This window comes from Protopterus annectens, chromosome 2.part0 (genome assembly GCF_019279795.1).
Source record: "Protopterus annectens isolate FY-2018-M chromosome 2.part0, PAN1.0, whole genome shotgun sequence".
Lineage (NCBI taxonomy): Eukaryota > Metazoa > Chordata > Ceratodontiformes > Protopteridae > Protopterus > Protopterus annectens.
Genome location: NC_056728.1, coordinates 943,835,765 through 943,848,142, shown reverse-complemented (window position 1 = coordinate 943,848,142; position 12,378 = coordinate 943,835,765). Strand labels below are relative to the sequence as shown.

Here is a 12,378-nt window from a genome sequence, read left to right as displayed (position 1 = left end):
GTGTTCTCCATTTTAAGGAGTGCCTCGAGTGAGTGCCTTTTGAGATTTAGACTTCTAGCATTGAGTAGCATTACCTTCAGTTTTTGCTTGCCTGTTCCTGTTACGGTGGTGAATTTGTTATTTGTACCTTGCCTAAAAAAGGCACTATAGGGGCAGCAAGAGCCTTAGCCAGTATCCGGAATCCCAGGGACAACAAGTGCAGGCCATCTGTGGCAAAACATCGTGATCTGTCGACCATGTCATCCCAAGCAGACAATTACTGGATCCCCTTAGAGTGACTGTGGTCATTCCCCTTAGAACCCTAATAGACCCCTTAGAATGTGATCACATCTCGGACTTTACACTAAACCTGATCACCCTAGAAAAAGATTTTTTAGTATAGGGCTATTGCAAGAAACTTCTTGACAAAATCTTCGACCCTGTCAAGACTATGAAACTCAGCAATAACCTTTCCCACTTTGATGCTGCAGACAAGGAATTGAGTGGGCATTACAGAGTTTCGCAGGAAGAAGAAGAAAGGAAATATATCATTGTACTCACTCACACTATGTGTACTATAAAGGGGGGGGGGGGAGCAATTATCACTGACAACAAGCAGCTAGAAAGACTCCATGGGTCAACACCTAAATTTGCCTTTAATTCAGGAGAAAAGCATTCATGACTGCCTGGAAGGGAAGAAACAATCCAACAACAGAGAGAGAGAGGTTTTGAAATGTGGACTACTGTACTGCAGATATTGCAAGCTAATAAGTAATAAATGTTCCTTTGACTGTCCTAACACTAACAAGTAAAATTACAGCTCTTTGAGAAGTGAGTGCAATACTGAAGTGGTCATTTACAGGGCACAATGTACACTTAGTTCTCCCTACATAGAAACTTTTACAATCAACTGCCTTAAAATCTGAATGACACACCATCTGACATTAAGTTCTTACGAACTGGTTAGACAGACACAGCCTTGATCTCCATAACCACAAGCATTTTACACTTCATGAGCTGGAAACGAAGGAACAAGAACCCTTCCACGCCAATCTAAATGCTTTATTGAAAAAGAGAACTTGCTTGGCAGTTTCAGTTTAATGCTTTCAAAATGGCAGGACTAAACACCATGTGTTCCATTAAAAAAACTTAATCACAAAAGCAACAGTTAAAGCTATCGTATATGTGTTTTTTTGGTCATGTTTTTAGGCCATTTTGAGTCCTAGGTAATCAACCACTATTTGGAATGTTTAGCGAGTACAAAACTTGCTTTAAAATTCTCCTATTGTACTAATAATAATTACTATACTAGAATCTGGACATGTGTAAGACCAGGCCTCCACATGCCCCATGAAGGTGGGTTACTAGCATGAGTACTCACTGATGTCAAATTGAGTTAAAGCATTAATGAATTGTACCAGACTACTACTGTTAAGTTATTCCAAGTATTAAAAAAGCAGGCACTTGTGTCATAAATTACTTCTACCTAATGATTCACCCATTTTTAAACCTTTTGTATTGATCATTCTTATAAACCTGATTTTACTACTGTATGTACTTTGTTAAAGGTGGATCTGAGGAAGCCCATCATGAGAAAACTTTTATACAATGGTAACCCTTTGTTTAAATATTTTGTTAAACCATTTGGATATATTTAAAAACTGTTCCCTGTGTAAGACAGGGTCTGATTCCAAATGGCAAGTCTTAGAACCTAATTGGTCACATATCTGCAGTATTCAAACAGCATAAAACCATCTCCACCAATTACCATGCAAGATTTTTAATTTCATCAGAAGCTTATTCAAATAGAGTACAGTAAACTGTCAGTTAACTGGAACTCAGACAAGCGGAAACAATATTAAAGAAATGCAGTACAATTTTCATGTGTTGCACTTTGTTTCTCCGCAGAAACATACCTTCCATTTTTAGAGTTTGAGTTCTAAAAAGGAAGATAGGAATAAATCCCCTCTCTCCCCAACCTGAGAACAAGTCAAACCCAATAAATAATATAGGGTACAGTATTAGGCCTGTTTTAGTAACTCTCAAGTAACCAGAAACTACAGTTATATGGCATCTACCAATCCCCATGGCTGCCAGTTAACTGACAGTTTACTGTATAGCTAACTCCACCAACTACATGCCATAGCTTTCATCCAATCAGAAGCTTGCCCAGTGGACCCCACCACCTGTTTTAGTGGCCATAACAATGTATGCTGTTTGACTGCGGTACTCCTGTCAGAAAAAGCCATTTTCACTGCTACTGCAGTTATCTATCTTTGTTCTTTTTCAAAAAAGCATTATTCAATCTGCATCTTATTCTTTATAAGGGAGGGGAAATTTTAGGAGTAAGAAGATACTTCTAGATGTTAATACTTAGTTCCTAGAAGCTTCCACTGTAAATTCTGTGGAGCTCTGGCCTTGGTATAGAGAGCTAAAAGAAGGACCAATGTTTGCTGTAGTTCAGGAACTATTTCCCACTATATATGGAAGAGGAGAATCAAAGTATGCATTGATTTAAATTTCACGTAGTCCATTCACAGCTGTGGTACTGAGTGCTTGGTCTCAACTGCTGAGTATTGTCTTCTACTTTGGGAATAGATGTCGAATGATGGGAGAACTAGATTACTCATGAATTGCTGGTAATGCAGTTTCAAGGACTGGGCCACATCTGATCAGAATGTAGTGTGTAGTGATTGACTTTTTTTATCTCCCAAAACTAGAGAAAACTGATATGGGAAGATGGTCAGAAATGTATTTGGTTACTCTGGGCTTGAGTCTGTTAATTCTTATAGGATGAATCTGTATGCATTGCTTTTTCTTTGACGGTTGTGATGGGAATTATCTCCTCATTGTCTTGCATGGAAATCCAAAGCATAAAAATGGCAGGAACACCACAGCTTCACACAGTTGTTGTGTCTTTTGGCTTTTCCCGGTTAGGGGTCGCCACAGCGGAACTTCGGTCCGCTAATGATAGGCAGTAGATTTTTACGTGCCGAGTTGCCAGCCCTGATGCACAACCTTCAACGAAGGTACACCCATTCACGAATGTCTCCACATACAAGACGCTCTAGCTGAGAATCGAACAGGACAATGTCTTACTGTGAGGCAACAACGCTACCGCAGCACCACAGCTTCACACAGTAAAAATATTTATTATAAAATGAAACAAGTCACGGGCAGTGGAAGTTTCCATAAATTATGTACATAGAGCCTTATATGAATTATTTATGGAAAATCCCATTGCCCGTGACTTGTTTGATTTTTTTTGTATGTGACTCAACCTAAGATATCATTGATAAAGGGCCTTCCCAAGGATCATAAATCTTTTACTAAACCACCCCTACATTTGATTGTGTCAGGGGAAGGATGGGTCACACAAACATGTTCTTTATATGTGGAAAGTAAGCTTAAGACGAGGTTGGCTTTGGTCTCTGTTGTACTCTGGGACACTGAGCAATTTTTAACTAACCTCTTCATATTTTTGGAGAGTTATGGTGATATAACAGGGTTTTTTCTTGTGACCCTTGATGTAGTGAATTCATTTACGTGCATCCTGAATGAGCATGGCCTTGACACCATTAGAGAAGTGTTGACACACAGAGGGAATTTTGACAACAGTCAGGTTGATATGGTTTGCTGCTTGTTGGCCTTGGTTTTAAACAATAATGTTTTTTTGTATGGTGACTGCTTATATGCACAAAAATGGGGGTGACCATGGGCACCCCTGTGCAAATTCATATGCAAATGCAGTAATGAGCTCATGGGAGGAACAATTTGTGCTTGACAACAATGTATACAGACCACACATTAGATTTTACCGTCATTTTGTAGACTATGTTTTTATCTTGTGGGGAGGGTGGCAAGAAGAATTATATGTTTTTCTTCACTACATTAACCATACCACTAAATTTTGAGGTTTCCTATATCCATGTCACAGAAAGAGAGATTTTTTGGACGTATGATTACTGGTTAACCAAATGGGTTGGACAGATACCAATTTATTCGAAAGGGATGTTGGAAAAATAGTTACTTGTCTTTTGATAGTATGCACCCCAGGCATACATATCCTAATGTAGTAAGAGAGCATTATGTGAGAGCCTCTAGGCTATGCACACAAGAGGAAGCATTTCATGAAAATATTGATGCATTGAGTCAACATTTTTTGAAAAGGGGCTATAAGAAGGACCTTCTGATACAGCACAAAGAAAGGGTGGGCAAGGACAGGAAAAAACACTGCTGCCCCATATTTCCCTAGATGTGCTTCTAATGCACATAAGGATAGGAGCTTTATAGATTTGGTTTGAAGTGCAAAAATGATGTATACTCTGTACTTAATATTATAAGAAAAAAATGGGGAATACTTATAAGTGACAACAAGACAGCTGAAATAGTTGTGAACAATCCCTCTTTTATGTATAAAAATTCTTTAAGCTTGAAAATACTACTGTGCACAGGGAATTGTAACACTAGGTCAAGTAACTTGCTATCTGCCAGACTTGGTACATACAGTTGCAGACATTGCAGTGCCTGTACATGTATTTCACATGAACAAGTGTTTAAACATCCACGGATGAAATATATTTTTAGTCCCAGATTGTAGTACAGCAAATGTGATTTATTTAGCCACATTAAAGTCCTGAACAGGATTCTATGTTGGTAAGACCAACAAGAGATTAAAAGATTTTTAGTCATTCTTACACGATTAGGACTTGCACTATGAACAATGCACTAGCTAAACATATTAAAGAAAATGCTGGACATGAGTTTGTTTTTAGAGTACTAGTAAATAGTGCACATGGGTCACCGAGGGGGGGGGGGGGGTGATCTCACTAACTATACTGAAACAGTAGAACTTAAATGGATCTTGAGGCTACAGGCTGATAAACAACCTGGTACTAATGCTTGTGTCCCTTTAAAACTTGTATTGAAAGGGAGGAAATTGGTTTAATGAAGTGATGAGTTAACATTTAACTGTTTTTAAACTGAGCTGTGATTTTGTGTTTTTATGATCTGAAGAAGCATTGGTTTTACAACATGAAAGTGCTTATCTGGTCCATTTTTACAAATAAATATTTTTACTGTGTGAAGCTGTGGTGTTCCTGCCATTTTTATGCCTTTGATTTTTGGTGCTTATTTGGCAGTTACCTTTACCGGTGGCTGGGACTTGGTTCTTGTGTATTGTCTTTCATGGGGGAAATGCAAAGCAGACAGCCTTCTGCTGCTTAAGTCAATGAGAGTGTATGCCACCTTCAGCCAGACACATGCCTGAAGACTTGCATATACACAGAAAGAGAAACGCTTTCAAAATAAAAAAGCAAATTCATTCAAAACTTGCTTCAGAAGAATTCAAATTAAAAACAATGTAAGAAAAAGCAGAAAAATAACTGCGCAGGTAATGGTTGAAGATGGCTGCAAACAAAGTTCTGAATAATCATATTCTTCATTAAAAAGGAAAAATGTTTCCTCAGTGCATTTCTGGTAACTGTGCCATTAGCTTTTACATGAGCAGCATGTTTTTACTAAAAAAAAAAAAAAAAAAAAAAAAAACCATTAAAATGATCGTTATTGAACATTCTGTTGCTTTTTGTTGCCTTTAATGGAGTTGCTGAATTTTTATATGCAAGAATCTTGATATGAGAAATGCCTTTGTAGCTTGAGTTTCAGGTGATTTAACTTGGGCTTGGAAAGAAAATAAAAGCTTTTAAGTTGAGTAATCTTGTTTAGTACTTCTGGGTAATGTAATGCCCAAGGGATGGCCTTGCTAGGAAGAAATGTAGATGGTGAAGACCAAACTATCAAGGCATTTTTCTTTAGATGTCCTTCAAGGATGCATCTGCAGTCCTAACATATGGGTTGTCCTGCCTCAGGCAGCCCTTCGGTCGGCCGGATTCCAAAGTCTGGGTCTGGCCTCGGCTGATGTCGCACTTCACCCGACGTCATAGCTGCTGTGAATTGGGTATAAAGGAATCAGCCGACACCATTTTCCTCAGTCTTTCTTGCCGCGCGGTGCCCGAGGCAGAAGCTGTTCGCAAGTGCCGGTCGGTCAGATCCAGAGATTTCTACTACCGAAGACTTCTAAAAAGCTAAGTACCCCGTTGGGGACTCTTTCTTGCCTCAGCCGATGTCAGAAAAAGTAAATAATTGTTTCACTTGTGGGAAACAAATACCTCATAAGGATCTTACTGCCTTCCTTGCTTAGGCCCAGACCACGACGTATCAGCTTGCCTAGCCTGTGCTTCCTTCAACCGACGGACCCTTAGACGTCAGTCGGAGTTTGCGGAGGAGTTTTTTGGTCCCGCTTTTGCTTACAAAATGCCGTCGGAGACTCCGACTTCACAATTAGCTAAAAAGCACAAGGAAAAGGACCGACACTCGCTGTCCGGGTTTCGGCCAAAACCACGGTTAAGCCAACCGCGAGTGTCTCGGTTTCGGCTGAAACTGAGTCCACGGTTCTTCCTTCGGCCGAAAGCATACCTCCGACAGCTGAGGCCTCACACAGCATGGCTGAATCTGCTACTGAAATTTCTCCTGCTGTAGCAGGCACCCAGGATTTATCAGATACTATTCCTTTAGACATATCTACTCCTGCACGTGGAGCTGCTAGGCCCCCTGCATCTATGTCTATCAAGGCTTTTTCTAGGGCTAAAGCAGCTAAATCTTCTAAGGCCTTGCCTGCTAAAACCCCACCCAGGCCTACCCCTAGTTCCCAAATGTTCAGCCTAGCTGAGGATCTCATTTCTTTGATCAGGGGATCCCCAACCTCACCCAGACAGGGCCTCTCAACCCTCCAGAGAAGAGGCCTAGAGCAGAGCCCCCCGATCCAGTTTCTACTGACTATTCCTCGGATGAGTCAGAAAACTCAAATCCTCCAGAAGGCCCTTATTCTCCATATGAGGATTCTGATGCAGAAGACTCCATTCCTTCTGCCTCTCCTCCTGAGGAAATTTCTTTTGGGGAAACCTTACATGCTATGAGAGAGCAATTTCAATGGAAGGGCCAGGATTTTTCAGATTCAAGGAAAAGGCTAAGGACCTTTTTACATTTACCACAGCATAGGCCTTTAGCTATTCCTCCAGTACTAACAGTTGTGGATGATGCATTTAATGATGCCTGTACTGCTCCTGACTCTCTTCCCCCGGCCCCTGCTAAACCTGACAGATATTACAGGGTCCCGGACACACACTTTCACTTGTATAAGGCTCCTATTGCAGATCCTGAAACCATTTCACAGGGCCCCAAAGCTGTAGCAGCTGCCTCTGCCAAAACCCCCCCTCCCTCTGAAAGAGAATCTAGAGCATTAGAGAGATGGGGTAAAAAAGTTTATACTTCTGCTACTCTTTCGGCTAGGGCCTTAAACTGTCAATTCCACATGATTCAGTATCAGGAATTTTTGTTAGACCAGCTAAATAAAAAACTGTCCTCTCCTGAACCTATAGACCGTAAGTCCCTTCAGGATTTGGTACATAACACTCAGCAGGTCAGTAATCATTCCTTAAAATGTGGCTATGATGCACTGGAGGCTTCCTTTAGATCAGCTATGACGGGAACAGTGATCAGAAGGCATGCATGGTTAAAAGAGCAATCCTTACCAGACCATGTAAAGTCAAAGCTCCTAGATGCTCCCATGGAGAAACAAAGTTTGTTTGGCTCCCCTGCACAGCAAGTGCTGAAGAAGGTGGAAGAAAAAGCAAAATCTGTCCAGACAGTCAAGGATTTCTTACAGGTCCAACCTCCGAGGTTTAGTAGAAATTGGCCTTCGAAGACTTGGTCCTTTCCAGACACCTCCAGAGCACAGAGGCGCAGAAATAGGCGCCCAAGTGGCAGAGGTCAATCCAGAGGTGCCTACAGGGGACGTCAGTGGCAGCCTAACAACCAGAGAAGTACTGCCACAGATCCAGCTACTACCACTTCCACAGGACAGACACAAGGATTTGGCTCTGATACCGCCTACCAGGGAACAACTGGAAGCACCCTTAGGCGGAAAGCTAGCCTTATTTTCCATAAACTGGCATTACATTACAGGAGACAAATGGATTTTACAGACAATAGACAAAGGCTAGAGGTTTCACTTCCACACTCTACCAAAAAAGAGAGGAATGCCAAACCTTCCACCAAACCAAAAAACAAACGCTCTAGGACAAATACAACCACTTACTAAGGATGAGAGCTATAGAAAAGGTACCACCTATGGAACAAGGACAAGGATTTTACTCCAGACTTTTCCTGGTACCAAGAAAAGAAAACCAATGGAGGCCTATTCTGGACCTGTCCGCTCTGAACACATATCTCATTGTTCCAAAATTCAAAATGCTGACCCTACAGCAACTTCTTCCCATGCTGGGCAAGGAGTCTTGGCTGGTGACTCTAGATCTCAAGGAGGCATACCTGCACGTCCCTATACGACCAGATTGCAGAAGATACCTCAGATTTCTTGCAGGATCAGAGCATTATCAATTCTCAGCGTTGCCCTTTGGCTTATCTACTGCGCCCAGAGTATTCACGAAATGCCTGGCATCAGTAATTGCTCATTGCAGGATTCAGGGAATTCAGATTTATCCATACCTGGACGACTGCCTAATACAAGCGGACAACAAGACCAAATTAACACAAGATTTGGAATAGGTTATACAACTACTGCAAGCCCTGGGATACACAGTCAACATGAAAAAGTCAAGGCTGGTACCTTCCCAAAGGATAACATTCTTGGGTGCAGAACTGGACACTTCAAATCAGATGGCATTTCTCACAGCAGAAAAGCAAAAGCAACTACCACTCTATTTCATGGCATTAACAACACAGAACCAGCTTACAGCAAGGAAAGTCCTGCAAGCCCTGGGTTACATGGCATCCTGCATAAGATTGATTCCACATGCCAGGCTGCATATGAGGAAGTTGCAATGGTACCTAAGGAATATATGGTCTCAACACAAGCACAGCCTAGAAGCCCAAATTCCAATAATCCCATGCCTGAAGCAAGAATTCCTCTGGTGGGCTCAGGCCTGTCAGTTGAACAGAGGACTGCCTTTCCACAAACCTCACCCAAGCCAGACTATCACCACGGACGCCTCAGACCTAGGCTGGGGGGCACACATGGTGGACAAGTGTATACAAGGCCTATGGACACAAGACCAGCTGAACCTACACATAAATCAAAAAGAGATGCTGGCAGTGAAACAGGCAATTCAGACCGTTTCTTCAACAGGGTCATTTGCTGATAAGGACGGACAACACCACAGTCATGTGGTATATCAACAAACAAGGAGGCACACACTCATATCCTCTATGCCGGATGGCAATGGACCTGTGGAATGTGGCCCTGAACCTCAACATTCAGCTCCAGGCCATATTTGTGTCAGGAAAAGAAAATATACTAGCAGACACCTTAAGCAGAACTACCACGGATGCCCACAAATGGATGCTGCATCCAGACATCTTCAAATCCATTACAAAGAAATGGGGACTACCAGAAATAGACCTGTTCGCATCCCCACACAACCACCAATTGTGGAAATTCTGCACAAGGGCATACCACCCACTTGCTTGGAAGGTGGACTCCCTCTCCTTCAGTTGGGAAAACCTGACAGCATATGCATTCCCACCTCTTCCTTTGATACACAAAGTGCTACTGAAGATCAAAGAAGATCGCCCAAGGATCATCCTGATAGCTCCAGACTGGCCGAGGCAACATTGGTACCCGCTACTGAGGAGTATGTCTCGGACACATGCATGGCCTCTACCTCTACTTCCTTTACTGCTAACACAACAACTTCAAGATCCTACATCCAAACTTGAAAACACTGCAGCTAGCTGCTTGGAATATTACATAAAACAAAATAGCCCAGATTTATCCCAGAGGGTTAAAGACATTATCCTGGAGGCTCGCAGACCCTCCACAAGGAAGACTTATTCAGCCAAATGGAAAAGAGACCTCATTTGGAGTGCAGCAAAAGGAGAAAATGTATCATTAGCAAACATAGCTAACATCCTGGAATATTTAGCAGAACTTTTCCACAATGGCCTGTCTTACTCCTCCATTAAGATTCATGCATCAGCAATTTCAGCAGAATACAACATGGATCCTCCAGTCTTCTCTCATCCTCTACTCGGGCAGTTTCTGAGAGGAATTAAAAATGTAAAGCCTCCAAGGAAGCCACCTTTGCCTACATGGGACCTTAACTTTGTGCTGGAAAAGTTAACACTTCCCCCTTTCGAGCCAGCAGCAACAGCAGAATTACAGTTCTTACCTTGGAAAACTGCTTTCCTGCTTGCAATCACTTCAGCAAGAAGGGTTTCTGAATTACAGGCATTAATGGCAGTACAGCCCTTCCTTATCTTCCATCAGGATAGAGTGTCCTTGAGAACTAACCCTACTTTCATGCCAAAGGTGGTCTCCAGGGTATCATTGAACCAAGCAATCCACCTACCAACATTCTTCCCCAACCCACAGAACAGGGGGGAAAGACTACTACATTCCTTGGATGTGCACAGGCAATTGCGCTACTATCTGGACAGAACCAAGAACAATAGAAAAACTGACCAGCTTCTGGTAGCATATGCAACAGGAATGGAAGGAAAAGCAATTTCAAAACGGACAATCTCAAAATGGATAGGAAATTGCATTAGATTTTGTTACTCTTTTCATGGAAAGACAACTCCAGAAAACATCAGACCTCACTCCACAAGAGCTACAGCCACTACTACAGCTTTCTTACGAGGAGTGGCTACCAAAGACATTTTAGAGGCTGCTACTTGGAGCTCCGTGCATACATTTGCCAAGCATTATAATTTACCTTTATACTCCAGATCCCGAGCAGGTTTTGCAAGGGATCTTAACTACACCATAATCATCTTAGTGCCTCCTCCCCCAGTTTGGCTATGGTATTCTACCCATATGTTAGGACTGCAGATGCATCCTTGAAGGACATAGTACAGTTTTGTACCTACCATAAATGTAGATGTCCAAGAGGTATGCATCTGCAGTCAGGATTACCCACCCTCCTTCCCCTCTGTGGTACTCCTAGGGTATTTGCCCATCTTGTAGCTAGCTGGGGGAATCTATTATGGTGTATTTGTTTGTATATATGTATATACATGTTTATTTTTGTTTGCTCTCTACTGTTTGGAATCATTTGCATTTATCCATATTTAGCCTTCCTAGAGGGCACCTGGCATCTGGGGCAAGAAACACTGAGGAAAATGGCGTCGGCTGATGCCTTTATACCCAATTCACAGCAGCTATGACGTCGGGTGAAGTGCGACATCAGCCGAGGCCAGACCCAGACTTTGGAATCCGGCCGACCGAAGGGCTGCCTGAGGCAGGACAACCCATATGTTAGGACTGCAGATGCATACCTCTCGGACATCTACATTTATGGTAGGTACAAAACTGTACTTTCTTAGTACTGGCTTAATGTGTGTTACCCAATACACAGCTAAGGTGTATTCACCTTTTTGTTTTTCAGGTAGATGTGGAGAAACCAGATTTTGAAAAATTCCCAAAATTCAAGACGGCCAGTTATCAAGAATGCATTTTGAAACCTGGAGAAATTCTGTTTATTCCAGCCAAGCACTGGCATTATATACAATCTCTTGATGTTAGCTTTTCTGTCAGTTTTTGGTGGTCATAATAGTTGCAATGTGGTAATGCAGATGTTGTCCTAATGGACTGGTGTATTGCTGTGAACTAAGCTCAGGAAACCTCTTTGGCATGATCTGAGATAAAGATATCCTTCCCCCTCTGGTTATTTTTTTCTGTAGCTGCCTCACCCAGGAGCACGCATACCTTCTGCAAGCATATTCTATAAAGTCATACGTCACACTAGGAAAGTATGCCCACCTCCCGTGTGCATCAGTTTGCTTCTGTCCTCTCACACATTTCAGACCTTATTCTGGATATTCAGCATGAAAAAGTTGTGTGTGTATGTGTATATTTTTTTTTCTTTAGTAACTGGATAATTGTGTTGGCCTTCATCCATTGTCAATTACAGTCCAAGCAGAGGCTACATATAACAAACATGTTTAATCATCGTCATCTTCTTTTGGCTGTTCTCGTTAGGGGTCGCCACAGCAGATCACCTCTTTCCATTTCTTCCTGTCCTCTGCATCTTGCTCTGTCACACCAACCACCTGAATGTCCGGTCTCACCACATCCATAAAATTTATCTTAGGCCTTCCTCTTTTCCTGTTACCTGGTAGCTTCATCCTTAGCATCTTTTTCCCAATATACTCCGCATCCCTCCTCAGCACATGTCCAGAACAATGTAATATTGCCTCTCTGGCTTTGTCTCCAAACCTTCCAACCTGGGCTGACCCTCTAATATACTTATTCGTAATCCTGTCCACCCTGGTCACACCCAGTGCAAATCTTAACATCTTTAACTCTGCCACATCCAGCTCAAA

General features: G+C 42.1%; 1 protein-coding gene across 1 annotated transcript in view; it reads left to right on the top strand.

Moving 5' to 3' along the window:
* The window catches only part of KDM8 (lysine demethylase 8), a 287,000-nt gene extending 274,999 nt beyond the window's left edge, over window positions 1-12,001 (top strand). The window contains exon 7 of the mRNA XM_044061201.1: window positions 11,442-12,001. Coding sequence (XP_043917136.1) covers window positions 11,442-11,606 — 165 coding nt within the window. The 3' untranslated portion in view covers window positions 11,607-12,001. The remainder of the gene's footprint in view (window positions 1-11,441) is intronic.
* The last annotated feature ends 377 nt before the right edge of the window (window positions 12,002-12,378 follow it).